The sequence below is a fragment of the Periophthalmus magnuspinnatus genome, chromosome 15 (assembly GCF_009829125.3).
Source record: "Periophthalmus magnuspinnatus isolate fPerMag1 chromosome 15, fPerMag1.2.pri, whole genome shotgun sequence".
Taxonomy (NCBI): Eukaryota; Metazoa; Chordata; class Actinopteri; order Gobiiformes; family Gobiidae; genus Periophthalmus; species Periophthalmus magnuspinnatus.
The window spans coordinates 11095360-11123250 of record NC_047140.1 but is presented as its reverse complement, the minus strand read 5'-3'; the positions used below and the strand labels follow the sequence as shown (position 1 = coordinate 11123250).

Sequence of the window (27891 nt, the reverse complement as noted above, 5' to 3'; positions counted from 1 at the left end):
TGCTTCCGGGTGTGCGTGCTGCCTGACGTCAGCACGCTGCCTATGCCGTGCGTGGGTCGTGCTTCTACAGAGATGTGCACTTTTCATGTGTTTTTAGGAGCGTGTCCGTGCGCATAACCGTGCCTGATTAACCGTGTACGGGGGACGCGCACGCGGAGCCGGGGCCGCACTTTTGACGGTAAGGACTTCAAAAGGAACCGATTTATGACTGAAAAGTGCTGTTAGCTCCAGGCTAAAGAAGCCAAAAAGGCTAAGGGGGCTGAAGCCCCCCCCACACGGTTCAGTCCTGGTTTAGTCCTGGTTTAGTCCTGGTTTAGTCCTGGTTTAGTCCTGTAGCAAAAGACGAAGTTTAATGGATCAGACTAGTTTAGTTCAGGTTAAGTCTTGGTTTAGTCCCATTACTGGTTTAATTCCGGTTCAGTCCTGGTGTAGTCCTGGTGTAGTCCTGGTGTAGTCCTGGTGTAGTCCTGTAGTACTTAGCAATGCTGTCAATCAAACGTGTTGCTAACGCTAGAGTGTGCAACCGGACACAATAATGAAATAAAAAAACAGAAGATCATATAGAGCAGGTTGACATTTTAAGACTAAAATGATGAGCCTGACAGCAGCAGTTGCAGAGAGAGGGGTTTTTCAGTGTAAACTGAATTGGAGTCGATGGAGCTGAATCATGCCCATTCTCACTTCCTCTTTTGAACACAGTGGCTAGGAGGTTAGTTATGTCAATTAATATACAATGGTCCCTCGCTATATCGCGATTCATCTTCCGCAGTCTCAGGGGATATAATATACGAAGGTTTGAACTTTGAGAGTGTTTCAACAAGAGAGAAATGTGAGAAAATGTTAATGTCTGTGTGAGAAAAGTGTATAAAGTGTGTGGTGAGGGGTTTAACAGCCTTAAAACATATATAATATTTGTAAAAAAACGAAGTTGACTACTTTGTGAATTTCGCCCATTGCGGGTTATTTTTAGAACATAACCCCCGCGATAAATGAGAAACCACTGTATACAGTCTACGGTTTGCCTTGGTCGTCCAGGCCTGGTCCAAATCTGGTTAAGTACCGATCTTGTCCCAGTTCAGTCCTCTCTGATGCACTCTGTTTCCCAGGGGGCCGAGCTGCTGATGATTGTGGAGGATGAGGAGGTCCAGACTGGTTCTAGTCTTGGTCCTGGCCTTTGTCCTTGTGGTCTACCTCACGGTCATCAAGCAACACTATGACTCCCATAATGCATTGCCCCTGAGACACCCCGCCCCCAAAGCTTTCCTGTCACCTGATTGGCTGCTAGGGGGGCGGGTCCAGTTTGGGATCATGTTTGATGCTGGGAGCACCGGGACCCGAGTCCACATCTTCAAGTTCAGAGTGGACCACAACAAGAGCCGTGAGTCCTGGCCTAACCCTGACCTAGTGCTTTAGTCCCTGCTTTAGTGCCTGCTGTAGTTCTGACCTGGTTCTGCTCTTGTTTCAGGGGTCCCAGAGCTGTTGGAGGAGTTCTTTAAGGCGTTTTCACCAGGACTCTCGGCCTTTGCTGAAGACCCTCCCCAGGTACAGACAAGTAGAGACAGGTGCAAGCAGATGCAGACAGAGGCAGACAGGTGATCACAGACACAAACACTGGATACAGGTTTTATATAAATCTTTAGTTATTAGATAAATGTTAGATTGATCTTGAAGTTATCAATCCCCAATATCAACTGATACCAGAGACTGAAAACAGCAATTATTTAATTTAAAATAAAATAAATTAAAATTGATCCAAATGTGTCATGGAGCTGTGATTTATCTCAAGAAACGAGAGAACAACTTTGTTTGAATAAAAGTTCAAACACTGAGACTTTCTGGGCAACTACGACCTGTAAATATTCTGATTACATCAGTTTAAATGTCCAACAGGATATCGAATGAACGGATACTGAAGCCAATATCTGATACCAGCATTGAATCAGTGCACTTCTAGATCTGACCACTGCACCAAGAGTCTCCAGATAGATCCTCCTGACCAGGACCATGACCAAGAATAGGACCACGACCAGGGCCAGGACCATGACCAGGACCATGACCAAGACTAGGACTATCACCACGACCAGGAGCAGGACCAGGACTAAGCTCAGGTCTCTCTCTCTCTCTTTGGTCCAGTGCAGAGTTGGTCTTCTTCAGCTCCTGGACTTCGCTCAGACCAAAGTTCCGGTCCAGGTCCATGGATCCACTCCGGTTTTTCTGAAGGCCACAGCAGGACTCAGGCTTCTACAGGGAGACCAGGCCAACAGGCTCCTGAACCAGGTCTAGACCGGGACTAGACTGGGACTGAACCAGGACTAAACCAGGTCTGACTCAGGTCTTGTTGCAGGTGCGGGCTGAGTTCCTGGCATCTCCCTTCCTCTCCTCTGATCAGAGCGTGTCCATTTTGGATGGATCAGATGAAGGTCAGACAATTTTTACAAAATGTGCCAGTGTCAGCTTTAATCATGTTATAATGCCGTGACCTCCTCAAAAACATACCTGCAATTGTGTTTGGTTTCATTCACACATGTTTGAATAACCGTTTATTATGCCTACATCTCCAAAGCTCAAAATGCTCTGTTCCACCTTGTGATGTCATGAAGTTTTCAAGTTAACAGCTCCTTTTACCAATAGTTCATCCAGATGATTCTAGTGAAGGTGTATGGAGTTTAAAAACACAGTGGAGCACTACCTGTATTACCACATGATGACATCACTAGGTGGAACAGTGTGTTGTCTGTTAGAGAGAAGAACCCAGGTTAAATATGCAGGATTTGTGTGTTAAACATGTGTGAATGAAACAAAATACTGACCCTGTATCTGACACCATTTCTGTTTCCGGTGTGTTGTGAGCATGTGGTTTAAACTGGGACGCTGTGGCCCCTCTTCTTTTATTAAATTATTATTTCTGACCCTGTTTCTGACCCTGTTTCCCTGTTTCTAACCCTGTTTCCGGTGTGTTGTGAGCGTGTGGTTCAAACTGGGACACTGTGGCCCCTCTTCTTCTTTTATTAGATTATTATTTTTGATTAAAGTCTGAATTAGAATGTTATTAGATGAAACGAGATTAGGCTCTGTCCAAATCTCAGAACGAGTCCCCAAACGCCAAAACACCAGATTACACCCAAACTAGTCCAACTGCAATCTGCGCACATATCTACAGGGGACAATGGGATTACAAGAAGAGAGGGAGGAGGAAAAACAGAGGAAGGAGGATAGAGAGAACAACATCCTACAGATATCTATGGTTATTTAAATGGAACAATGGGATTACAAGAGAGAGAGAGGGAGGAAAGCAGGAGGAAGGGGGGAGAGAGGGAGAGGAATGAAGAAAAACAGGATGGGAAGACAGAATAACTTCCTACAGATATTTATGGTTATTTAAGTGGGACAATGGGATTAGGAGATGAGGGGAGGAGAGAAGAAAAACATGGAAGGGAGCGCGAGAGTAGCATCCTACAGGTACCAGTACTCATACTCGTCAATGAGCTGCTGATACCACTGTAACTGCTCTGTGTCTTATTTGATTCTCACAGCTCATCTCTGAGCCGTGCGGCTCTGAGCAGAGAGGACCATAAAGAAGCACATTCACTGTTGTGCACATTAAACTCAACTTTAATCACATGTGACTGTCATGTGAACTGTAAAAATGATTAGAACTCTAAAGGTTTTTATAGCAGCTATCAGCACAGTGCTTGTGTTTACGATAATGGCGTGCTAAAGTTGCTAAAGTGACGGTTATTTTCTTGTGGGTGCATTGTAACTTATTATAATTGACAAACATATTTAGAGAATGAATAGAGGTTCAGAGCTTTTAAGAGTTTGTGGCCCTGGTAAAAGATGACACTCATTGTTATGCTAACAGTGGCTTATTAATAGTTGGCTTATTAGCAGTTAGCGGAGCGCAGTCTGCAAAGAGGAAGTGTAAATATTAAAGCCAGATGTTTATCTAAATGAAGTATATTTGAATTATACCTAATTACAATGATTTCAGTAGAAATTTAAAATGGCCGCTCAAATCAGTATTCTAAGATGAAAAAATAGGCTATACTATAAAAATCTTATGAAATTAATTAGATTTACCGCTATAATAGAATCCCTGTAAAAATAATGTCTGGTATCAGTATTGGCAATCACTCAAAATGAAGTACTGTATTTTCCGGACTATACATCACTCCAGAGTATAAATCGCACCAGTGAAAAAATGTGTAATAATGAAGAAAAAAACATATATACGTCACACTGGACTATAAGTTGCATTTTTTGGGGAAATTAATTTTACCAAGACCAAGGACAGACATTTTATCTTTAAAGGCAAGTTATAATAATAACAATAAAATAGAGAACAACAGGCTGAATATTAGTACAGCACTCCAACGTAACACATAGACAAGAAATTCAATACATGTCTGGTATGTTTACGTAAGATATTAACAGTTAATTAAATAACTACACTATCGTAACATATGTGGCTTGTCCACAAACATGAGATGGAGAGAGACACGAGAGTTCCTTTCACTGATGTTTTTACTGTGGTCTTACTTCATCACAGTTCACACCGTAGAACAAACACATAAAATATAACATAAGCTCTGGCTCATATTACATATACACACAAAACTGCACATGAACACATGGAAAATATACATACCACTTTGACCTGCAAGTAAACAAACCTGACATTGAACCAAAATTAATTTTACTTTTCAATAGTTTCTTAAATAGTGCTCTGTCAGGTAAGACTTCACATTAGCGTAAAAGGCTGAACCGGAAAACGGGAAGTACGGTAGTTTTTGCAACCTTAAACTAAACTTATGATAAAGTAAACATTTACAATATTGTTCCAAATGAAAAATTAACACCTTTCTGGTCTTATAAATGAAGGGGAAATTAAATATGAAATGTATAAAAGAAAATGAGTCAAGTACATTTTCTTACAGGTATTACAAACACAACAGCGCTGTCTAGTGGTCAAACAAGTGAACTCTAACATGTATAACCATTAAATAACACATATTTATTCAGCTACATGAAGCATGGACAGCGACATGAATACATGTCTGGTATGTTAACGTAAGATATTAACAGTCAATCAGATAACTAAAGCATAAAAAACAAGTTTACTCTCGATCTCACTCCAAATCACTAAATCCATTGAATTCTTCATCCTTGGTGTTGTTCTGAACGCCACCTGCTCCGGAAGTAGATGAAGTGCCGCTTACGCCTGGCTGTCATACTGGTACACAAGTCTCAAGTGCCCTCGCACAGTTGTCAATGTGACAGTAGCAAAGATGAGAAATTATATATTTGAATAATTTCACATATAAGTTGCATCTGAGTGTAAGTCACACCCCCGGCCAAACTATGCGACTTATTGTCTGGAAAATATGGTATCAGTGCATCCCTAAAATCTATGGTTATTTAAATCGAGGAGGAGGAAGAGGAAGAGGAGGAGAGATAATAGCTTCACCAACAGCAATCTACGAATATCTGCGTTTATCTACATGAGACAATTCGATAACAAGAGAGGAAAGGAGAGAAGGAAGAAAAGAGAGTAGGAGAGAGAAAGAACAAGTCCAACAGCAATCTTCTGCAATCTACACGGGACAATAGGATTAGGAGAGGAGGAGCTCTAAGACATTACACAACAGTAATGTTTCTAATTTACCATACAGCAGCACCATCCTCCAGGGGGAGTAGTGGTTTTCTAGTAGTTGTAGTAGAAGTAGTATCTGTAGTATATGTAGTACTAGTAGTACTAGTAGTAGTGGGATTTGTAGCAGCAGAAGTAGGAGAGGGATTTGTAGTAGTATTCATAGTATTTGCATTAGTGGTAGTGTCCGTTGTATTTGTTTCTTTAGTAGTATCTGTATATTTGTATTTGTAGTAGTAGTAGTAGTATCTGTGGTATTTATTATTTTCTTGTGTAATCTTGCGCTGTACTGATTGGGGTCAGAGGTCGTGTACATCATTGGTCCATTACGTCCTTTTACGGTAAAACTCTTAGAGAGCGCTCGTAAGAAGCCATTTCACAAACACATAATCTGCTGAGGCCTAGACCGGGATCATAACCGGATCAGGATCAGGACCGGATCAGGACCGGTCTTGGTGCGGGTCTTAGGACCGAGGACTCGGACTCTAATCCGCACATTAAGGCCAGAGAGGCTCTAATTGTTTGGACGAATCACTTTAGCGATTGGATTAAAGGGAGGGCATCTGATACAGCACCATTAAGGAATTATGGAGAAACAGGATTCAGAAAATATGTCTAAGTACTGCAGTTAGTACTAATACTTCTACTGCTATACTACTACTGCTATGACTACTACTACTGCTAGTACTGCTATTATACATTACTACTCCTACTATTCCAATACAGCTGCCTCTGTTTAAAATGAGGTCAAATGTCAAACTATGAAACATGATGGATTTTGTACTAATGACCCAAAAAGAAATGTGCATTTGACCCAGATACTCCAGCTCTGGTCTCTGGTCTCTGGTCCCTGGTCCCTGGTCCCTGGTCCCTGGTCCCTGGTCCCTGGTCCCTGGTATGGTCTCTTGTCTGGTCTCTGGACTCTCTCATGTCTTTGTCTTTTCAGGGATCTCAGCCTGGCTCACAGTGAACTTCTTACTGGGGGCTGTAGGGGGCACTACTGCATCTGTGGGAACGCTGGACCTGGGAGGAGGCTCCACACAAGTGACCTTCAGCCCAAGTTCAAAGGTCAGACCCAAACTCACCTCCGAACACGGTCATTCCCCAGTTTGAGTCAGCTGGATCTGCATCCGTCATGCTAGTTGTTAACTTGTCTGTATTTTCATGATTTGACTCCGTAAACAGTTAAAGCTGAATTCTCCTTCATTTAAGTGAAATAGAGTTTGTAAATAAAGGCTGATAAGGTTTATTTTGATAAAAACTCTGTTCAGATCCCGTCTGTCTGTAATCGCAAACACATGAAATATTAACCTCAGATCAGAGCCTCCATGTTTGTCTGCTCTCATCTGTTTGCTCTATGGGTGCGTTCACACTTTGTCCTGATGTAGACTTGGTTTGGTCCTGTTCTGGTCCTGGTTTAGTTTTGCTGTAGTTTTGGTTTAGTCCTGGTTTAGTCTTGAACTAGTCCTGGTCTAATCCTGGTCTAGTCGTAGTTTATTCTGGTCTAGTCCCTGGTCTAGTCCCTGGTCTAGTCCCTGGTCTAGTCCCTGGTTTAGTCCCTGGTTTAGTCCCTGGTTTAGTCCCTGGTTTAGTCCCTGGTTTAGTCCCTGGTCTAGTCCTGGTCTAGTCCTCAGATCAGAGCCTCCATGTTTGTCTGTTCTGTTTGCTGGAGCCTTTCATCAGTTAAATGTGCTGTTAACACCAACTCTGGGCTCACATTTACCTTCAGATAAACACATTTAAAGAATCATATAAACACATAGACTTCTTACTTGGGGCTGTAGGGGGCACTACATGGAGTTTGTCCCTGTGTGAGTTGCTGTAGTGACACGTGCTTGTGCAGACAAATCGGAGCATGTGCAGATCCGATTCTCCTGCAAATTCGGCTCTGACTCAAAATGGAGAATAACTAGCATTTAAAACAGAAACACTCATTACCTGATTTGTGGTGTTGTTCAAACTGAACATGCCCAGATCCTTTGGCTGAAGTGGCTATAATAACCATAGTCTGGACACAGCTCAAGTCTGAGATCAGATGGATCAAACTGACTCCAGAATATAAAGTGTTTGATAAAGACTCGCTCTGTGTTGAGTTTAAACTGTTCATAAAAGTGTGACTCCAGTAAAACACAACTCTGACAGTTCACCTCAGATACCAGTGTTTTTCTTTACGTGTCTGTCTCTCTCCTCTTTCTCTCCTCTTCCTCTCCTCCACTCCTCTTGCTCTCTCTACTCTCCTCCTCTCCTCCTCTTTACAGTCACGTCTTTTGTGTTTTCAGTTTGTGGAGTCTATGTCCTCATCTTCAGACTTCCAGAACCTCAGCCTCTTCACCTCCTCCTACAGCCTCTACACACACAGGTCTGAACTGGGACTATAGCAGGACTATAGCAGGACTATAGCAGGACTATAGCAGGACTATAGCAGGACTATAGCAGGACTATAGCAGGACTATAGCAGGACTATAGCAGGACTATAGCAGGACTATAGCAGGACTATAGCAGGACTATAGCAGGACTATAGCAGCAGGACTATAGCAGGACAGAACAGGGACTATAGCAGGACAGAACCACTATCATAACCCTTCACAATAAGAGTGTCTGTTGCAGTTACCTGGGCCTGGGACTGATGGAGGCGCGAGCTGCAGTTCTGGGACCCCCCTCTGCTCCAGGTAACACCCTGACCTGGTTTAGTCCAGGTCTAGTCCTGGTTTAGTCCTGGTCTAGTCCTGCTTTAGTCCTGCTTTAGTCCTGCTTTAGTCCTGGTTTAGACCTGGTTTAGACCTGGTTTAGACCTGGTTTAGTCCTGGTTTAGTCCTGGTTTAGTCCTGGTTTAGACCTGGTTTAGACCTGGTTTAGACCTGAGCCAGTCCTGGTCTAGTCCTGGTCTAGTCCTGGTTTAGTCCTGGTTTAGTCCTGGTCTAGTCCTGCTTTAGTCCTGCTTTAGTCCTGCTTTAGTCCTGGTTTAGTCCTGGTTTAGACCTGATTTAGACCTGGTTTAGACCTGGTTTAGACCTGGTTTAGACCTGAGCCAGTCCTGGGCTAGTCCCGGTCTGTATTAAATATTCCTGGTCTTTAGAATGTTGTGTTGTCAGTAATATTAGAAATACGAGTTTGGTTTATGGCTGTTCTTTTGCGTCGCCGCGGTAACTGGGTCAGAGTCCGAACATAACTTGAGCCCCTCCTCCAGCGGATTAATAAGCCATTATCTGATCTTTTAATAACTGCAGCACCAAGATTAAACTGCCAGATGTTCAGAGGGAAGCAAGAACTGTCCCCGATGTCCCCACACTGTCCACAGACACACACACACACGCGCACAGACACACAGAGGGGCACACAAAGATGTGCACACACACAGACACACACACGCACAGGTGAAGTGTCTCTAAATGTGTTTTTTTTTCTGTAGGTGGCGGTGTCCTGCTCAGTCCTTGTATGTCGCCCGGTGAAGTTGGGACGTGGCAGCATGATCACGTCTTGTACAGTGTGAGGGGACAGAGGACAGGTGAAGGCACAGATGAAGGCACAGATGAAGGCACAGGTGAAGGCACAGGTGAAGGCACAGGTGAAGGCACAGGTGAAGGCACAGGTGAAGACACAGGTGGAGAGACAGGTGAAGGCACAGGTGAAGACACAGGTGGAGAGACACATACAGATGATTCACAGATGATCCACCTTCTCTATTCATTTGGGATCGGCTCCACAAACTCGTCATCCTGGTTTAGTTCTGATTTAGTTTGGGATTAGTTCTGGTTTAGTGCTGGCTCCACAAACTCATCATATTAGGACTGAACAGGGACTAAACTGTGTCTGGGCCTACCCATCTGTAATCTTACAGTTACACAAACTCCACCTGAGGATTCTCACCTGTCTCAGATTAGACTAGAGTGGTTCTACAGCGTGCTGCTCCTCATAGCCATCAGTCTGTCCCAGGGCAGCTGTGGCTCCTCTCTGTATGATTGTATGTTCTGTGTTACTTAGGTTCCGTGTTCGAGGCGTGTTCTAGGCGTGTGCGCTCTATTCTGAAGGACACAGTGAGAGCAGTGGAGCCACAGCAGCAGTTTTACGCCTTCTCCTACTACTACGACCGAGCAGTGGACATTGGAGCCATCGGTACGAAAGGGAGGGCATCTGAGGCATGTGGAGGGCGTAATGTGAAATTATGAAAAATGCTATCTTTTGAATCAGAGGTCTTTTATTTGGTCCAAACTGAAATCTCAGAATCTAATCTCCCGTCTGCTCCCGTCTGCTCCCGTCTGCTCCCGTCTGCTCCCGTCTGCTCCCGTCTGCTCCCGTCTGCTCCCGTCTGCTCCCGTCTGCTCCCGTCTGCTCCCGTCTGCCCCTGTCACCTTACAGCCTCTTTTCTCAGATCATTTATTTTATTTCCCGTTTTAAATGTTAAAGTTAATGAGTCTGACCTGTCACTTGACCTTAACATGGTTGTGTGTTTCAGACGAAGGAAGAGGAGGAGAGGTGCGGGTCAGAGACTATTCCTCTGCAGCTCAAAGAGGTAAGACTGCCCTCTGCTGGATTCTTAAAGAACTGCAGGGATCTGAGTCCGAGGGTAAAGTGACCAGAAGGATTAAAATCTTCTAATTTCATTCCACGGACCTGTTGTAGTTCAGATAATCAGTTCTTTATGGCCAAATTGTGATAAAACAAAGCTCAGATTAAAGTCTAGCAGAACATCTGACAGAGCATTGCCTACATTTAGCATCACACCACAGAATGTTGATGACATCAGCTCCAGACTGTCTGTACTGTGTTTTTAGCATGTTGTTTATTCGTGGTAAACTCACCTGTGCTGGTCCAGTTTGTGCAGGTGAGACCCTGAGCCCCGACCTTAGTCCTCTCCTCTGCCTGGACCTGGTCTACATCTCAGTCCTGCTCCAGGAACTAGGATTCAGCCCAGACTCCCAGCTCAAGGTCTGTCTGGGTCCTGGTTTAGTCCTGGTTTAGTCCTGGTTTAGTCCTGGTTTAGTCCTGGTTCAGACCTGGTTCAGACCTGGTTCAGACCTGGTTCAGACCTGGTTCAGACCTGGTTCAGACCTGGTTCAGACCTGGTTCAGACCTGGTTCAGACCTGGTTCAATCCTGTTTCAATCCTGTTTCTGTTGCAGTTGGCTCGGCGGATCAGAGGAGTGGAGACTAGTTGGGCTTTAGGAGCGACCTTCAGCTACATGAACCTCTGAAGCTGTTATTGTGAAAGGACTCTCCTCAGACTCTTATTGTGAAAGGACAGACTGATCGTGAAAGGACAAATGTATTATTTATTATTCTAAACATATCCAATCAGGAAGCCACTGTGACCTACGCTGGCGGCTGATTGGTTGTTTTGTACTTCCAAATCCTGTAAATGTGATCCACAGCAGTTGTCAAATATATATATTTTTAATCAGCGTAAAAACACATTTAAATGATGATGTAATGAGCAGAAGTGTTTTGTGTTTGACTCATCGTGACAGCAACAAGAAAGTGAGAGACTAAACTTATTCAGATCTGTTCAACCTGTTCAGATTTTTAACCATGTTCTAGTTGTTTCTTCTCATTGAACCTCTGAAGTTGTATTTGGAGTGATTCATGTTTGATTAATCTTTAATCTCTTATTTTCAAGATGCCATTTTGCCTCCACTGGTACACGCTGCTGTGATGTGCGCACTTCCTTCTCCAGTTTTATTTTCTTAATCGGTGATACTCGTAGGATTCGGCTTTCATTGGGCGCCACAGTTCTTAACATTATGATTTAAAATGTGTAGATTATAACATAATGATCCACGGGAGTCAGAGATTATAACTATAAAGACACAAGCACAATAGGGCTGATTTAAAGCCTCAATATGGAGCTTTTCTTGTTGGATTAAACTTTTATTTGTTTACACTTCTGTCTAATGTGCCAAACGTTTCAAACAGATCTCTAACATCTGCAGAAGAATGTACTTTCTGAATGTATTTTTGTGTCCCATTTCACAGTTGAGTTTGTAAATGTAACATGAGGCTCCAGCGATTAATATGAATTTAAAACGTTTCATAAAAAGTTTGGAATAAAATGGCATGTGTTTGTAAAGTAAAGTCTTATCTCCTCTTTTTTACCTCTGAAGTGACAGAATACAGGGCATCTGACTCAAGGATACAGGAGGATGAAAGGGCATCTGATATAGGAATATAGGAGGATGGGAGGGCATCTGTTTTATTGTGAAGGTTCTTGACCCCGGAGCGTGTCTGGGGGCTGACGGCAGAGGGCAGTGTTCGGAGGCCGGTGTGAGGGTCCATTCTGCGCCGTTATCCTCCTCCGTGCGTAGAGCCCGTGTCCCGGAGCAGTCCCGGAACCTCCCGTGACTCAGCCCCGGACAAACGGACCGGACTGTGCAACTTTTACCGCAGAGACGAGACCGGAGCGACCAGGGGTGAGAAACTAAACTTTATAGAAAAACTCCTTTATAAATCTTTTCCGTCACTTGGGACCGTCCCCCGCGTCTCCGTGTCCCCGTTTCTCGTGCTCCGACACTGGACACGTCTAACCCCAGTTCTGGCGCAGTTTGGGAAAGTTTAGGGCAGTTTTGGCGCAATTTTGGAGCTGTTTAGCAACAGTTTAGAAGCAGTTTTGGTGCAGTTTTCGGGTAGTTTTGGTGCAGTTTCAGTCTTTTGTTCATATGGCGTTTTCCCGTTCCCATGGTGAAGCTGTGTCATCTCGCGAGACCTGTCCTTTGTCCTATGGTTTGTCACTGCGGACCTCTTATCTCGCGAGACTTTGGCATTTCCTAAATATCTAAGCCAAAAAGCGGTGCAACTTTTTATTTAATTTAGAAAAACGTTTAGAGATGAAATAACGCGGAGATTAGGACTAAACCAGAACTAAACCAGGACTTAACCAGGACTAGACCAGGTACTTAAACAGGGACTAAACCAGGACCAAACCAGGGACTAAACCAGGGACTAAAACAAGGACTAAACCAGGGACTAAACCAGGGACTAAACCAGGGACTAAACCAAGGACTAAAACGGGACTAAAACAGGACTAAAACAGGGACTAAACCAGGGACTTAACCAGGACTTAACCGGGGACTTAACCGGGGACCAAACCAGGGACTAAACCAGGGACTAAACCAGGGACTAAACCAGGGACTAAACCAGGGACTATACCAGGGACTATACCAGGGACTAGACCAGGGACTAGACCAGGAACTAGACCAGGGACTAGACCAGGAACTAGACCAGGGACCAAATCAGATCTGATCTAGGTCTGAACCAGGAATGAATCAGTACTAAACCATGTGATGTATTTCTCTCTCTCTTCTGGGTTTTAAATCTTTTAGTTCAGAGTTTTGTGAAATTCCTGAAAAGTGAGGGCAGTCATTTTGGAAAATATATTTATCAAGTCTTTTTTTTTCCTTTACAGAAACAGACCTCAGACCTGGAGCTCTGATTGGCTGATAACCCTTGTCCCTGCCGTCTGATTGGTCCATGCTTCTGTTCACCTCCTCTTTGTCATTCACCTCCTCTGTGTGAGGAACAGGAGGAGATGAGGGAGATGGGAGGTTCCAGCACCTGAAACCTGAGCTGAAATGAAGTCAACTTTATGCAAATGAGGAGTGATGCGACAGCCAACCACCTTTGGACAGCCATTCATTGAACTCGCTCTCAATGACCCTGCCCACCCGCGGGTAACTCCTTGTAGAGGGCGCCAACACGAGAGCGAACTGGGCTTAGCAGCTTGTCTCTGCCCTGCGCTCTGTTTGGCTCATGCCCCACCTCCCCACAATCTGATTGGCTGGGCAGATGGAGGAGGAGCATATAGCTCGTCTGAAGGCGGAGTTTGATGTCTGCGACTCTCGGGGCTGTGGGCTTTTGGACCGAAACGACCTGACGACCCTTTGCCAGCGCCTGCACCTGCCCCTGTCGCATCTGTCATTGCTGCAAGATAGGCTCCTGGGCCCCCCGTCTCCCCTTCACACTGAGGGACCCCCACCTCACAGGGAGGGGCCAAGCAGGGAGGGACAGGTGAGTCACACAGATACATCTCAGGGGTCTTTAGTCGTCTGCTGGGGGCAGGAGGGAGGCAGTGAACCAGGGCTTAGAGTGTTACCCCCATCCAGAGGGTCAGTGGTTCACTTCCTGCTCAGATCAGTGCAAAGTTGACGGGGACCTGCCTCTTAAGACAAACATCAGGTCAATGATGTAAATCCTTTCAGCTCAGATCTGGTCTGATCTGGTCAGATCTGGTGGAAGTCAGTGGAATGTCTCCAATAAGCTTGGAAACCCAATGTGTGTGTTTGTCCAGGTGAACTTTGAGGAGTTTAAGCAAGGCTTTGTGGAGATTCTAGCCAAGTCTGTGGACCTCAGCATCTCAGAGGATGACAGCAGCTACTTACAGCCAGGTACAGTCCTATACCTGGTCTAGACCAGGTTTAGTCCTGGTTTATTCCAGGTTTAGATCTGCTTTAGTCCTGGTTTACTCCTGGTCTAGACCTGGTTTAGTCCTGGTTTAGACCTGGTCTAAACCTGGTTTAGTCCTTGTTTAGTCATGGGTTAGGCCTGGTTTATTCTTCATTTAGACCTGGTTTAGTTCTCATTGCAGTGGTCCCGGAAGTGAGCCCAAAGTTCATTAAAGGTTTGAAGCGTTATGGACGCCGCTCTCGACCCGAGAGACCAGACTCAGAACCGGACTCGGACCAGAATCCAGACCACGACCAGGATCAAGATCACAACCGGTCTACAGAGGGATTCCGTGGGGCCAAGCTGCGAAAGGCCACGTCTCTAGAGAGCATCGAGGTGTGTGCCAGTTGCCCTCCCCGTGTGTCAGATGCCCTCCCCGTGTGTCAGATGCCCTCCCCGTGTGTCAGATGCCCTCCCCGTGTGTCAGATGCCCTCCCCGTGTGTCAGATGCCCTCCCCGTGTGCCAGATGCCCTCCCTGTGTGCCAGATGCCCTCCTCGTGTGCCAGATACCCTTCCTGTATCTTAGATTATGTCAGATGCCCTCGCTCTCTGTGTGTCTGGTTTCAGAGGGTGGAGACTCAGGAAGTGGTTTGGAAGGAATGTGGCTCCAGCTCCAATTTTCTACACATTTAGAATGAGGACTGGTTTAGACCTGATTCAGTACTGATTAAGCTCTGGTTAAGGCCTGGTTCAGTCTTGGTTTAGACCTGGATAGTCCTGGTTCAGTCCTGCTTGAGATCATGTTTAGCCCTGTTTTGCTTATTTTCAAGACGCCATTTTGCAGATTTACCCCCGTTTTTACCTCACAGCCACTGTGACTTACACACGTCCTTCTCCAGTTTCATTTTCTTAATCGGTACTCATAGGATTTGGCAGCATCACATAGTCCTTTTGGTACAAATGTAAAAAAAAAAGGTAATGTGCAGCTATCTGTAGGGGGCGCCGACAGCAGGCGGCGCTTTGTTGTGATGACGTTTATGGTGATGTCAGCTCCCATTGAGGATCGCAGTTTTCTAACACGGAATTCAGTGGACTTATTTCTTTTAAGTTGTTTTAGATTAATATTTTTTTATTTAAAATGTGCAAATTATAACATAATGATCCAGGGGTGTCAGAGATTATAACTATAGACACACAAGAACAATAACAATGACAATAATGAGTTAAACGCAGTAAACAAATTATATATGCACTACATGTTATGTACTACGTTTCTCACATGTGAGAAAAGTCCCGAGGTCAAGACCAGGACCACATACCTGAACAGAGACCAGGACCAGGACCGGGTTATGACCAGGAGCAGGTTTGAGTCTGCAGCAGATTTACAGAATTCCTGAGGCTGAAATCCTCTGAAGAATCTGCTCCTGAAACTACAGTTTGAGGGACTCACACACATACACACACATACAGGTTTAAGGCTGCCACTGTGGCTAGAGTCACACTCGGGTACTCTCCTGTACTGTGTGGTCCTTTTTGCTCTTTTATATGTTCTGTGGTTGGAGGTGTTTCATGGTGTTTTCTGGGGCACCCTCTACTGTCCTGTGCACTTTTTTGAGGTACTCTCTCTGAGGTACTCTTTCTGTGTTTGGAGAGCAACTGTTCTTGATGTTTTTGGCGCAGAGCCTGAAGTCTGACGAGGAGCCTCCCACGCAGGAACCCCCCCAAGGTGAGCTACTCTCCTGAATCTACTACTCATGTGTGATAGGGGAGGCAGGGGAGACAGGGAAGATGGGCAGAGTTGGGAAGTAACTGAATATGTGTACCAAAAATACTTTAGACTTTTCATTTAGTTAGACTTTCATTTGACAGTTTTCAGAACAGGGTCGTCAAAAGTATCAAATCAGATTGTAATCGATTGTAAACTAGTACCAAAACCAGATCCTCATTTTTGGCAGGTATCGATACTAAAAAAGTCCCATTGACAGGACAGAAATGAACCTTTCCTGAATATCTTTACAATGATCTTGAGCTGTATCAGAGCAAGTCTAAGACACATAGACTAGTATACACACATGTTCCACTATGGAACCTACCTGCACCACTGAGGGATTATACAGATATAAGGCCACATGGAAATGTAAAAGAAAGTACTACCATTTAATGTGTTTTTCTGAAGACACAAACAGACGAGTGTCTGTGTCTTTCAGAGGAGCAGCAGGGGGCACTCTACACAGGAGGAGTCATACAGGTACATGAAGGAGACACTCAGGTGAGTGAAACACACTCGTCACATGTCCTCTCTTTATTTGGTCACTCTCTCAATATATATGGTCATTGTTTCATGTGTCTCAGGATGTCCTCTGGAGGCTGCAGGACCAGGACCTTCAGGGCAGAGTCCTCTGCTCCACCCCACTACGCCCAGCCCTGGTCAGTCCTGGTTTAGTCCTGGTTTAGTCCTGGTTTAGTCCTGGTTTAGACCTGGGTCAGTCCTGGTTTAGTCTGATTCCTGAAGGTCTAATTGTGTCTGTTGGTAGAGTTGCTATCAGTCACAGTGTGGGCAGGGTTTAAAGCTGTCATTCACAGGTGTGGGCGGGGCTTATAGTTGTCATTCACAGGTGTGGGCGGGGCTTAGAGTTGTCAGTCACAGGTGTGGGTAGGGCCTCACAGGTGTGAGGGTTGTGAGAAAATGGCCTCCCTGATTTCAAGGTGTGGACTCTTAACATCAATGGTTAACATCAATGCTACTACAAATACTACACATACTACAAATACTTATGAGAGGAGCCCCGAACACTTTTACACACAGGTTTGTACTACTACTACTACTACTACTGCTAATACTACTACTACTACTTCTACTGCAGATTAAACAGGTGTCTTAGAGGAGGGCTAACCTGTGACCTGTTTTAGTCCTGGTCCGGTCCTGGTCCAGTCCGGTCCAGGTCCGGTCCAGGTCCGGTCCAGGTCCGGTCCAGTCCAGGTCCAGTCCAGGTTCAGTCTTGTTTAATCTGTGTGTCCAGGTACCTTCAGAGGAGCACTCGTTTCACCTCACCTCCTGCTCCTTGATCTCAGAGGGGCGGAGACTCCTCAGTGTCCTCGACAATGGGAATGGGACCACGAGTCCAGACCGGATTTTGTCCTTGTGGAGAGATGAGGGACTACAGGACTGTCAACATGTCCTCCAAGTGAGACACAAGACTGTGTCTGTATGTGTGTGACAGGGACACTTGACCTGTACATGCGTGTGACGGGAACGCTTCAACTGTCACTCTGTGTGTGAAAGGGACACCACACCTATCACTGTGTGCATGACAAGGACACTGTATGTGACAGGGACACTTCACCTGTACATATGTGTGATAGGGACGCTTCATGTGTGAGTGTGAGTATGTGTGTAAGAGAGATATGGGAACACTTCAGCTGTACATGTGTGTGAAAGGGGCACTTCCACTGTGTGTGTGACAGTTGGACAGGTGTTTATACAGTCTGTGGTTGCAGGTGTTGGACTTCTGTCTGGATGACCCTGTGTCCCTCTCTGACCTCACTGTGGCTCTGGACAATGAGCTCATGGTCAGTTCTAACAGTGTCCACCAGGCGGCGCTCATCAGCTACAGGACGGAGCTGCAGACCCTCACGTGAGTCTGACACAGAACAAACAAATCAGATTAAAATGTCTCTCTGTAGGACTAACCTTCTCTCTGTTGGACTAACCTCTCTGTGGTAGGACTAACATTCTCTCCATAGGAATAAACTTCTCTCTCTGTGGTAGGACTAACCTTCTCTCTGTGTCTAACTAACCTTTCTCTGCGATAGGACTAACCTCTCTGTGGTAGGACTAACATTCTCTCTGTAGCAATAAACTTCTCTCTCTGTGGTAGGACTAACCTCTCTGTGTCTAACTAACCTTTCTCTGCGATAGGACTAACCTCTCTGTGGTAGGATTAACCTCTCTGTGTAGGACTAACCTTGTCTCTGTGGTAGGACGCTGTTGGACGAGTCATGCAGACAGAGGGACAAAGCCAAGTTTGATCTGGACCAGGCGGAGTTGAGAAACCTCCAACTCCTGCGAGAAGAAGAAGAACGTCAGAATCTCACAGAGACTAGCGCCCAGAATCGCATCAGGTCTGCTCCTCTCTGCTCCTCTGGCTCTGCTCCTGTCTTCTCCTCTAACTGTCTGCTCTTCTGGCTCTGCACCTGTCTCACCTGTCTCCTCTGTCTCTGCAGACAGGTGGAGCTGGCCTGTAAGGGGCGTGTCTCTGGTCTTCGCGCTCAGATGGAGCAGGAAGCAGAGTCTGCAGAGCGTGAGAAGATCGCCCTCCAGAGGACGCTGGCAGAGCTGACAGCGCGAGAGAGTGTCCTGCAGGGGGAGCTGTGCACCCTCCGACAGGTACCACAGGTGGCAGAGTGGATAACTCTCCCACTCCAAACAGTTTGTCCTGAACCTGATCTGTCTTTGTATTTGAGCTAAATGTGTCCTGCCTAGAGATGTGAGGGCCGCATTTCTGATAATGTGTGGGCCAGGATGGGCGTCAGGTTATTGGTTAATTGCGCTGGGTACGTGCTTACATATAGGCCAACATAAATGAATACGTTTGTTTTAAAATATTTTATAGGTTATGGTAACAATAATTTTTTCTTCCCTGATGGCATGGGTATATTCCAAGATGACAATGCCAGAATTCCGGCTCAAATTGTGAAAGAGTGGTTCAGGAGCATGAGACATCATTTTCACACATGGATTGTCCACCACGGAGTCCAGACCTTAACCCCATTGAGAATCTTTAGGATGTGCTGGAGAAGACTTTGTGCAGCGGTCAGACTCGACCATCATCAATGCAACATCTTGGTGAAAAATTAATGTAACCCTGGATGGAAATAAATCTTGTGACGTTGCAGAAGTTTATCGAAACAATGCGAATGTGTGCCGTAATCAAAGCTAAAGGCGGAACAACCGAATGTGTGTGACCTTTGTTTTGGTGGCAACTTTTTTTTGGCGTCCAAAAAAAAAAATTACTTACAATAAATTGATTTTTTTTTTTTTTTCCTGCCCACCCCAACCTGTCCCATGGGTCATCATCTCATCACTAATCCTGTCCCAGTACAGATATAATATATAAGCAGCTCTGGAGGTCAGAATAAGTCAGGGAGTGTGTTTTAGCATGCTAGTTGTTAGTATTACTGTCACCTCAAAACTCTGCTCTGGTCTCTGAGAGTTGTGAAAAATTAGGATGCTCTGAATGCATAAGATAATTGAGGAGTAACTCTGGACCACTGCAAATTAACTAGTTCTGTTTTTATAGAGAGGGTATTTTACATCTATGGGGTATTAAAGACGCTCTGAGTCACTGCCCCTTCAGAGCGCTGTCACAACACAATCAGCTTACATCACACTAATGAAACTACTGCACATCTCATCAGGTTTGTCAAGTTCCTGTGTATGGTTTTGTATCATGTTTTTGTATAGTTGTGGAGAATTGTTGGAGCATAGGGGAAGTAAGCTTGTGGGCGGAGCTCTGTACAGGCTTATACTGCTAATCGTAAGGAGAGATTGAATAGGGCCAGGAAGAGATCTCTAGATTACTCAAACATGCATGGATGACATCTAAAACCTTTCCATGTTTTTGGTGAGGGAACGACAGAACATGAGAGAAAGTTCTGAAAAGAAAGAGTAGGCATAATCCCCTCCTTTTAAGACAAATCAGGCTTCAAAGGTGAATCCTGGGGTCAAAGGTCAACCGGTTTGAGTTTAAATAATAATTGTCTGTGTGTCTTCAGGAGAATGTGTCTCTGGAGCAGGACCTGAGCGCTCTGAGGCTCACACTGAACGACTCTCAAACCTATGTCCACAAACTGCACCAAGACCTGCACCGCCTCCTACAGGACAAGGTTTGAACCAGATGCCCTCCGACGTACTTCCTGTGTGTCAGAGCCCCTCCTATCATCCTGCATCCCTATGTGTCAGATGCTCTCCCATCCTCCAGAAACCCTGTGTGTCAGATGCCCTCCCATCCTCTTGTATCACTGTAGTTTTAGACTGAGATTGGGGCAGGTTGCATGTCTCTAGTTAATCTGCAGATGTTGTGGTGTGTCAGATGCCCTCCCAGGTGTTGTGGTGTGTTTGAAATGGCCCCTGACCCAGTTTCCCTTAGACCTGGCTCATATCCGGTTTAGATCCGGCTCAGATCCGGTTGAGATCCTCTGGTCTCAGGTGTTGTGTTTCTCATTCATCTTTTATTATCTCCTTCCTCTCCCTCTCTCTCTCTCTTTCTCTCTCCAGTCTTCTGTCTCTCAAAACCAGCGTCCCTCTGTCCTCAAAAAGTATGCTCCTACTGTCTCCTCTCTCCTTGTCTCCTGGTCTCCTCTCTGCTTGCCTTCTCTCTCCTCACCTCATCTCTCCTCATCTCCTCTCTCCTTGCCTCCTCTCTCCTCGTCTCCTCTCTCTTCATTTCCTCTCTCCTGGTCTCCTCCTCTCTAATCATCTCCTCTCTCCTTGCTTCTCTTCTCCTCACCTCCTCGACTCCTCTCTCATCTTCTCCTCTCTGCTCACCTCCTCGCCTCCTCTCTCCTCGCGTCTTCCATCTCCCCTTTTCCTTGTTCTTGTCCCTGATTGGCTGTTGGATCTGACTTCTCGTGACTCTGGACCAATCAGACGCTTTATTGTTGTGTGCAGTTCAGCCTTGACCCGAGTGGTGGCGCTGTCAGCCCCGAGGAGCACTTCTCTGAGATCATCAAAGAATACGAGCTTCAGTGCCGGGTGAGAACTCAACCAGGACTAAAGTGGGTCTGAACTGGGACTGAACTAGAACAAAACCATGACTAAAACACAACTAAACCAGGACTGCTGTAGTGAAGTTTTAAATTTATTTCTTCTCTATGCTGCTGAGCGCTGCAGAGAGTCCAGGTGAGTGTGCACAGGTGGCGGGGCTGTGGGTGAGGAGGAGGGGCTGTTGTGAGGGGGGTGGTAGTTATCTGTAAAAAGTCAGATTAAAGTCATGATTCACAAGTTTAATTTGTTTTTACATACTTAAATGGTAGTTTTTGCATGAGCTCCCCTACAGGTATAGCCATGTGAGTGCAGTTTTGGGCAGGAGCGGGCAGGAGCGGGCAGGAGCACTCATCACTTTGGTCACATATTTCAGGAATTGAGGGATCGCTGTGACGAGCTGAGTTCTGAGTTGGAGCTGGTGAAGATCAAAAAACCAGAGAGAAGATCCAAACCAGACCAGGACCAGAACTTGAGCTGGAGACCCCAGGACCAGGGACTGAACCGGGACCAAGGGTTAAACCAGGAGCAGACTTCAGGCTATGGTAACCCCATTTCATCTGTAGATAGTTTTTTAAAATCTGAGATATAACGATCTTATCTGTGTTTTATTTAAATGAGCCTAAACCTGACACAGTACCTTTAACCCCAGACCTGCCACTTTCAGGGTCAGAACCTTGTAAAATGCAGCAAAAATGCAGGAAAGGCTTATGTGTGAATAAAGCCAGAAAAGGGCCAGGTCCATGATTTGGTTTCCGTGGTTCTGCCCCTTGGATATGCCCCTTGGTTACGCCCCTTGGTTACACCCTGCAGTTACGCCCCGTGGCTCTCTTGTGACACTGTAAACCGCACTAACCCTCAGCTCCAGTTGGAGTTTCAGAGTCAAATATGAGTGAGTGTTTGTTACTATAGCAATGCACTGTTTACTAACAGTTAGCAGAGTTTCAGCTGTGTTCAGATGGACTTTGTTGTCTTCTCCACAGTTTACTTTAGTAACTCTTAAATTTTCCATAATGCACTATTCTCTGATTTCTGTTCTAATATTGTTTCCTCATCACAAACATACCTGGAGTTGTGTTTTGTTTCATTCACACATGTTTGACCCACAAACCCTGCATATTTAGGCTGAGTTCTCCTCTCAAACAGAAATGTCTCTCAAACAGATGTCATGTGGTAAAACAGGAAGTGCTCCATTGTGTTTTTAAACTCCATACACCTTCACGACAATCATTTGGATGATTTCAGCTCTGGAATCGCCAATCTCTACTGACGTGAAGGTAAAAGGACATGTTAATTTGAAAACTACCACTTCATGACATCACAAGGTGGAACAGAGCATTTTGAGCTTTGGTGATGTAGATTAATAATAAAGGGTTACTCAAAGATGTGTGAATGAAACAAAACACAACTTCAAGTATGTTTTTGAGGAGGGAACAACTATAACAGAGAATATCAGAAAATAGCGTAGTTTAGCAGGAAAATGGTAGAACTGGCTCTGAAATGGGCACTTGACCAGAACCAGCACCAGCCCATTGGAAGAGGGGGCTCATTGAACGTTTCAGTCTGCTCTCCTATTGGCCCAGTGCAGTGTGAGTGTGTCCGTCTGCTCTCCTATTGGCCCAGTGCAGTGTGAGTGTGTCCGTCTGCTCTCCTATTGGCCCAGTGCAGTGTGAGTGTGTCCGTCTGCTCTCCTATTGGCCCAGTGCAGTGTGAGTGTGTCCGTCTGCTCTCCTATTGGCCAAGAGTCTGGTGTTCTGTGGGGGTGTGGTCACTGTTCTGGTTCAGGTAGACGGACAGGTTCAGCTGCTCAGGTGAGTCCAGGCCTCGCCCCCTGCTCTGACACAAAGCACAGGCCCCGCCCCCTGCTCAGGTAAAGTAAGTGTAGCCCCGCCCACTGCCTGAATCACAGCAGCTTCTCAGAAATGTCTCAGAGTAAGTGTCTAATGCAACTATTATGAAGACTTTAGTCCTGGTTTAACCCTGGTTTAGTCCTGGTTTAGTCCTGGTTTAGTCCTGGTTTAGTCCTGGTTTAGTCCTGGTTTAGTCCTGGTTTAGTCCTGATCCTCTGATGGACCTTTTATGTGTTTCAGACATCAGTGAAGTGAGCAGCTCTCCTCGAGTCCGGAGGAAACTCACACCTCTCGACAAAACAGGTCAGACCAAAACCCCGGTTTAGTCCTGGGGTATTGTTTTTTTGTTTTGAGATTTTGAAATGCATTTAAAAGGCTCATATATAATATAAGTATAACTATGATAAATATATACACACACACACACACACGAATAATCTTATATACAGTCTAAACAGCCGCTGTTCCATACTGGACTTTACAAACACAGACACAGAAATGACTTTATTCAAAGTGACACATCACTGAGGTCACTCCCATCCAAAAAGTTGCACTACAGCTTTATTATGCATGAGGTTGCTGGTTCAATGCCCTGGACCACACCTGTATAAGTCAGTGGCCACCTCTCTATGTGAAGTATTGGCAATTGTGGACATTGGGTGAGGAGCAGATTGTGGCCTGAGCAGCGGTCAGGAAAGGGGGATGGCATGCCGGCCAGTCACATACAGAGGCTGGCACAATGGACGTGCACACGAGGGCCATCATCACCATTTAATTTGTCTTGGTCTTTTCAGCCCTGTGCACCTTGGACCCTGGTCTAGACCCTGGTCTGAACTCTGGACCAAACTCTGGACCCTCGGTCTCCATCCAGACTGAACTGGCTCTGGAGCAGCTCCAAGAGAAGCACCAAGAGGAGGTCCACCAACTCACGGCCAAAATGGAGACGCAGGTAACTGGACTGAACCAGGACTGAACCAGGACTGAACCAGGACTGAACCAGGACTGAACCAGGACTGAACCAGGACTGAACCAGGACTGAACCAGGACTGAACCAGGACTGAACCAGGACTGAACCAGGACTGAACTGTACAGTGGGTTTTGTGTTTCAGGTGAATTTTTACGAGCGCAGTCTGGAGCAGATGAGACAAAACATGGAGCTGGAGCGAAAGGACATCGCGCAGGCCTATAAGGTTATCCATATATTTAAAAATGTGTGTAATAAAAAAAAAATACTACTTGTGACTACGTGTGTATCCTGCAGATGGAGATCTGTGAGCTCGAGGATCAGAAGTCGTCTCTGGAAATTCAACTGAAACAAATGAAAGAAAATCTGGAGAAAAGCCAACAGAGACAAGACCAACAGAGAGGACACGACAAAAGGTACTCCTCCTATAGAGAGCACATGGCTAGAGGTACTCCTCACACAGAGAGGACATGACAAGTGGTACCCCTCACTGAGGTACTCCTAACACAGATGTACTCACAGATATACTTCACACAGAGAGGTACTCCTCACACAGGTACTCCTCACACAGGTACTCCTCACACAGAGGTACTCACAGATATACTTCACACAGAGAGGTACTCCTCATACAGAGGTACTCCTCACACAGAGAGGACATGACAAGTGGACTAAACATGGGGAATCAGCGTTTAAGTTTTATGCAGCTAAAACCTGGAACAGTCTTCCTGAAGATGTGAGACAGGCCTCTACTTTGACAATGTTTAAATCCAGGCTCAAAACGGTTCTGTTTAGCTGTGCATACGACTGAAAGGTTTTTATTCTGCACTCTTCTCTTTTAATGGTAATTTTATGATGATTATTTGTGATTATTTATGTTTTGATTTGTGTGATTTTAGTGTCTTTCTTATTCTGTAAAGCACTTTGAATTACCTTGTGTACGAATTGTGCTATACAAATAAACTTGCCTTGCCTACTCCTCACAGAGGTACTCCTAACACAGATGTACTCAACGAGGTACTCCTCACACAGAGGTACTCAGATATACTTCACACAGAGAGCTACTCCTCACACAGTTACTCCTCACACAGAGGTACTCGTCACACAGAGAGGACACGATAAGAGGTACTCCGCACACACAGAGAGATAGTCGTCACACACAGAGAGGTACTCCTCACACACACAGGACACAGAGAGGTACTCCTCACACACACAGGACACAGAGAGGTACTCCTCACACACACAGGACACAGAGAGGTACTCCTCACACACACAGGACACAGAGAGGTACTCCTCACACACACAGGACACAGAGAGGTACTCCTCACACACACAGGACAGAGAGGTACTCCTCACAAACACAGAGATACTCCTCCCACACACAGAGGAACTCCTCACAAAGAGGTACTCCCCACAAAGAGGTACTCCTCTCACACAGAGGCACTCCCCACACAGAGGTACTCCTGACCAGGACCAGGCTCAGATCTAAAGTTGAACTGAAGGTTTTAGATTCATAATTTTTTGTTTCTGTTTTCGTCCTGATTCACACACAGGTTTTATACGATTAAATATTGATTCTCATACTTTTTCTTCCTCATTCTTTCAACCATGTCTGGCTTAAACTGTTCAATTACTTTAACAATAAAAATCCTTCTCAGGCTATTTCATAACAAATTTATGAGTTCCTCCTCTGGTTCTGTTCCAGCTCTTTGGTCTGGTCTCTGGTGTCTGGTCTTTGGTCTCTGGTGTCTGGTCTTTAGTGTGTTCTCTGGTCTGGTGTCTGGTCTTTAGTGTGTTCTCTGGTCTGGTGTCTGGTTCTTCCCATAAGTCTTTCTGTGTTGTGTGAGGGAGAGGCCTCTATTCTGATCTCTGGTCTTTGGTCTCTGCTCTGGTCTGTGTTCTGGGTTTTGGTCTCTAGCCTGGTCTTTGGTTTTTCTCATAAGTTTCTATGTTGTGCCTCAGGCTGCAGAGGGAGAGGGCTGAGATGGAGCAGAACTTTGCCAGAGAAATCTCAAACCTGGTTCAGAAACTGAGTGCAGAGAAAGAGCAAGTGGAAGCAGAGCTCCGACTGAAGATGGACCAAGAGCTACTACTGCTGAGGTGAGCCAGGACCCCGACTAGACCCGGACAAGATCAGGACCAAGAGCTACTGATGATGAGATGAATTCAAGAACAGGGCCAAGAGCTGATGTGAGTCCTAGACCAGGGCTAGACCAGGGCTAGACCAGGACTAGGACCAGGACTAGGACCAGGACTAGGACCAAACTCAAAACGAAAACCTGACCGGGACTTAAACAAGTCCAGACCCGGACTTGGACTTGGACTGGGACTAAACCAGAACCTGTACTGGTTCTGAATCTGGTTCAGACCAGGACTAAAACAGGTCCAGTGTGTTCAGAGTCCAAACTAAAGTTGAAACTAGTGATGTTCCAAAGATTTTGTAACTGTACGAGACAAGGCCATTTTTAACACAAAATACTAATTTTTAATATGACGTGGTCTTATTTGAGCTCTGAAACACAATGATATACAAAAATTGTTTAGGAAAGTTCCGGTTCTGCCCAATTTATGTTTAAAAAAACAGTTTCTAGTTTCAGCAGTAGTTTGAGCTGTTTCTGGCTGTTGATTTAAAGAGGGGTATGCTGCTAAAACGATATTTAACTTTCTCCCATGTTCTAACGTTATAGATGTCATCCATGCATGTTTGAGTAATCTAGCAATCGCTCCTGGGCCCTGTTCGAACCCTCCTTAAGGTTAGCAGTACAAGCCTGGACAAGGTTCCTCCCACAAGCCTACATCACCCATGCTTCCACACAACAATTCTCCATAAATATACAAAAACATGATACAAAACTGTACATGGCAACTTGACAAACCTGATGATGTGCAGTAGTTTCATTAGTGGGATGCAGCTGATTGAGTCGTGATAATGCTCTGAAGGGGGATTGATTTATTTTTAAATTCAGATTTAGATTCAGAGCGGCAAAAACAAAAGTGAAACATTTTAATATGCTTTGGGCATTTTCAAAACGATACAAGTTAACAAGGTGATCTAATGTTATGCTATAGTTTATACCCCTTAGAAGACAAATACCCCCTCTTTAATACCCCATGTGTTTTCTTCTGCTTTATCCGGGGCCGGGTTGCGGAGGAAGGAGCCTGAGCAGCGAGGCCCAGACTTCCCTCGCCACACATACTTCCTCTAGCTCTTCCAGGGGGATGCCGAGGCATTCCCAGGCCAGCCAAGAAACATAGTCCTTCCAGCATGTCCTGGGTCTTCCCCAGGACCTCCTCCTGCTGGGACATGAACAGCTCCATAAGGAGGTATCCAGGAGACATCCAAGCCACCTCAGCTAGACATGGCGGAGCAGCGGCTCTACTCTGAGCTCCTCGCTTGTGGATGTGCTCCTCACCCTATCCCTAAGAGAGTGCCCAGCCACCCTGCAGAGGAAACTCATTTAAGCACCTTTACCTTGCATCTTGTCCTTTTGGTCATTACTCAGATTTCATGACCATAGGTGAGGGAAGGAATGTAGATTGACTGGTAAATTGAGAGCTTTGCCTTTTGACTCAGCTCCTCCCCTATAGCAGTCTGATACAATGACCGCATCACTGCCGATGCTGCACTGATCCAACAGTCAATTTCATGCTCCATCCATCCCTCACTCATGAACAAGAGATACTTGAACTCCTCCACTTGAGGCAGGAACTCTCCACCCACCTGCAGAGGGCACCACCTTTTTCCAAGAACCATGGCCTTGGATTTAGAGGAGCCGATTCTCATCTCAGCCGCTTCACACTCGGCTGCAAACCCCTCAGTGCCTGTTGCAGGTCCTGGCTCGATTAAGCCATCAGGACAACATCATCTGCAAACAGCAGAGATGAGAGCCTGTGATCCCCGAACCAGACCTTCTCCGGCCCCTGACTGTCCCTGACTGTTCATTGTTTTTATGGACAGAATTTCTAAGCGCAAAGGGCAGCCCTGGCGGAGTCCAACATGCGCCGGAAACAGGTCTGACTTACTAGAGAACACATCTCGCAGTACAGGTCAGATGATGTGACAACAGTTGATCATCAAACTCCGACCGGGTGCCATATGCACCAATGGACACCCTTGTGCTTAAATATGGTGTTTGTTAGGGGCAAACTGTGACTAGCACAGAAGTCCAATAACAAAACACCACCAGGTACTCTGTACTGCTGTTCGGTCCATAGGTTGACACAACAGTGAGAGACCCGTCCCCGGCTCAAAGGCATAGGGATGCGACCCTTTGTTCACTGGGGTGAAGTCCAA

At 45.6% G+C, this 27891-nt stretch overlaps 2 protein-coding genes across 3 annotated transcripts in view; both read left to right on the top strand.

The window, feature by feature from the left end:
* Window positions 1-7: 7 nt before the first annotated feature.
* Window positions 8-11715, top strand: entpd6 (ectonucleoside triphosphate diphosphohydrolase 6). Of its 2 annotated transcripts, none has more exons than XM_055227133.1 (13): window positions 8-178; window positions 1107-1378; window positions 1466-1542; window positions 2134-2277; window positions 2345-2420; window positions 6597-6718; window positions 7930-8009; window positions 8258-8319; window positions 9060-9155; window positions 9632-9763; window positions 10104-10160; window positions 10464-10576; window positions 10770-11715. In XM_055227133.1, the coding sequence occupies exons 2-13, from the start codon at window positions 1135-1137 to the stop codon at window positions 10839-10841; spliced, it is 1275 nt and encodes a 424-aa protein (XP_055083108.1). In that variant the 5' UTR covers window positions 8-178; window positions 1107-1134; the 3' UTR covers window positions 10842-11715. The 2 variants fall into 2 exon arrangements, with proteins under 2 accessions (XP_055083108.1, XP_055083107.1); XM_055227132.1 differs by having other exon boundaries at window positions 9060-9191.
* Window positions 11716-11979: 264 nt separating this feature from the next.
* Window positions 11980-27891, top strand: part of ninl (ninein-like) — a 28180-nt gene continuing 12268 nt past the window's right edge. The window contains exons 1-19 of the mRNA XM_055227125.1: window positions 11980-12053; window positions 13046-13647; window positions 13928-14024; window positions 14225-14418; window positions 15704-15749; window positions 16231-16292; window positions 16376-16450; window positions 17044-17208; window positions 17522-17658; window positions 18005-18145; window positions 18248-18410; window positions 19799-19909; window positions 20694-20777; window positions 21163-21331; window positions 22877-22939; window positions 23431-23585; window positions 23746-23826; window positions 23898-24016; window positions 25560-25697. Of these exons, the coding sequence (XP_055083100.1) occupies window positions 13426-13647; window positions 13928-14024; window positions 14225-14418; window positions 15704-15749; window positions 16231-16292; window positions 16376-16450; window positions 17044-17208; window positions 17522-17658; window positions 18005-18145; window positions 18248-18410; window positions 19799-19909; window positions 20694-20777; window positions 21163-21331; window positions 22877-22939; window positions 23431-23585; window positions 23746-23826; window positions 23898-24016; window positions 25560-25697 (2222 nt within the window). The 5' untranslated portion in view covers window positions 11980-12053; window positions 13046-13425. The remainder of the gene's footprint in view (window positions 12054-13045; window positions 13648-13927; window positions 14025-14224; window positions 14419-15703; window positions 15750-16230; window positions 16293-16375; window positions 16451-17043; window positions 17209-17521; window positions 17659-18004; window positions 18146-18247; window positions 18411-19798; window positions 19910-20693; window positions 20778-21162; window positions 21332-22876; window positions 22940-23430; window positions 23586-23745; window positions 23827-23897; window positions 24017-25559; window positions 25698-27891) is intronic.

Coding starts and splice junctions, on each gene's coding strand:
- entpd6 (XM_055227132.1), top strand. CDS start 1,135: ATGAGGAGGTCCAGACTGGTTCTAGTCTTGGTCCTGGCCTTTGTCCTT. Junction 2,421..6,596: donor TTTGGATGGATCAGATGAAG/GTCAGACAATTT, acceptor TTGTCTTTTCAG/GGATCTCAGCCTGGCTCACA. Junction 10,577..10,769: donor GCCCAGACTCCCAGCTCAAG/GTCTGTCTGGGT, acceptor TTTCTGTTGCAG/TTGGCTCGGCGGATCAGAGG.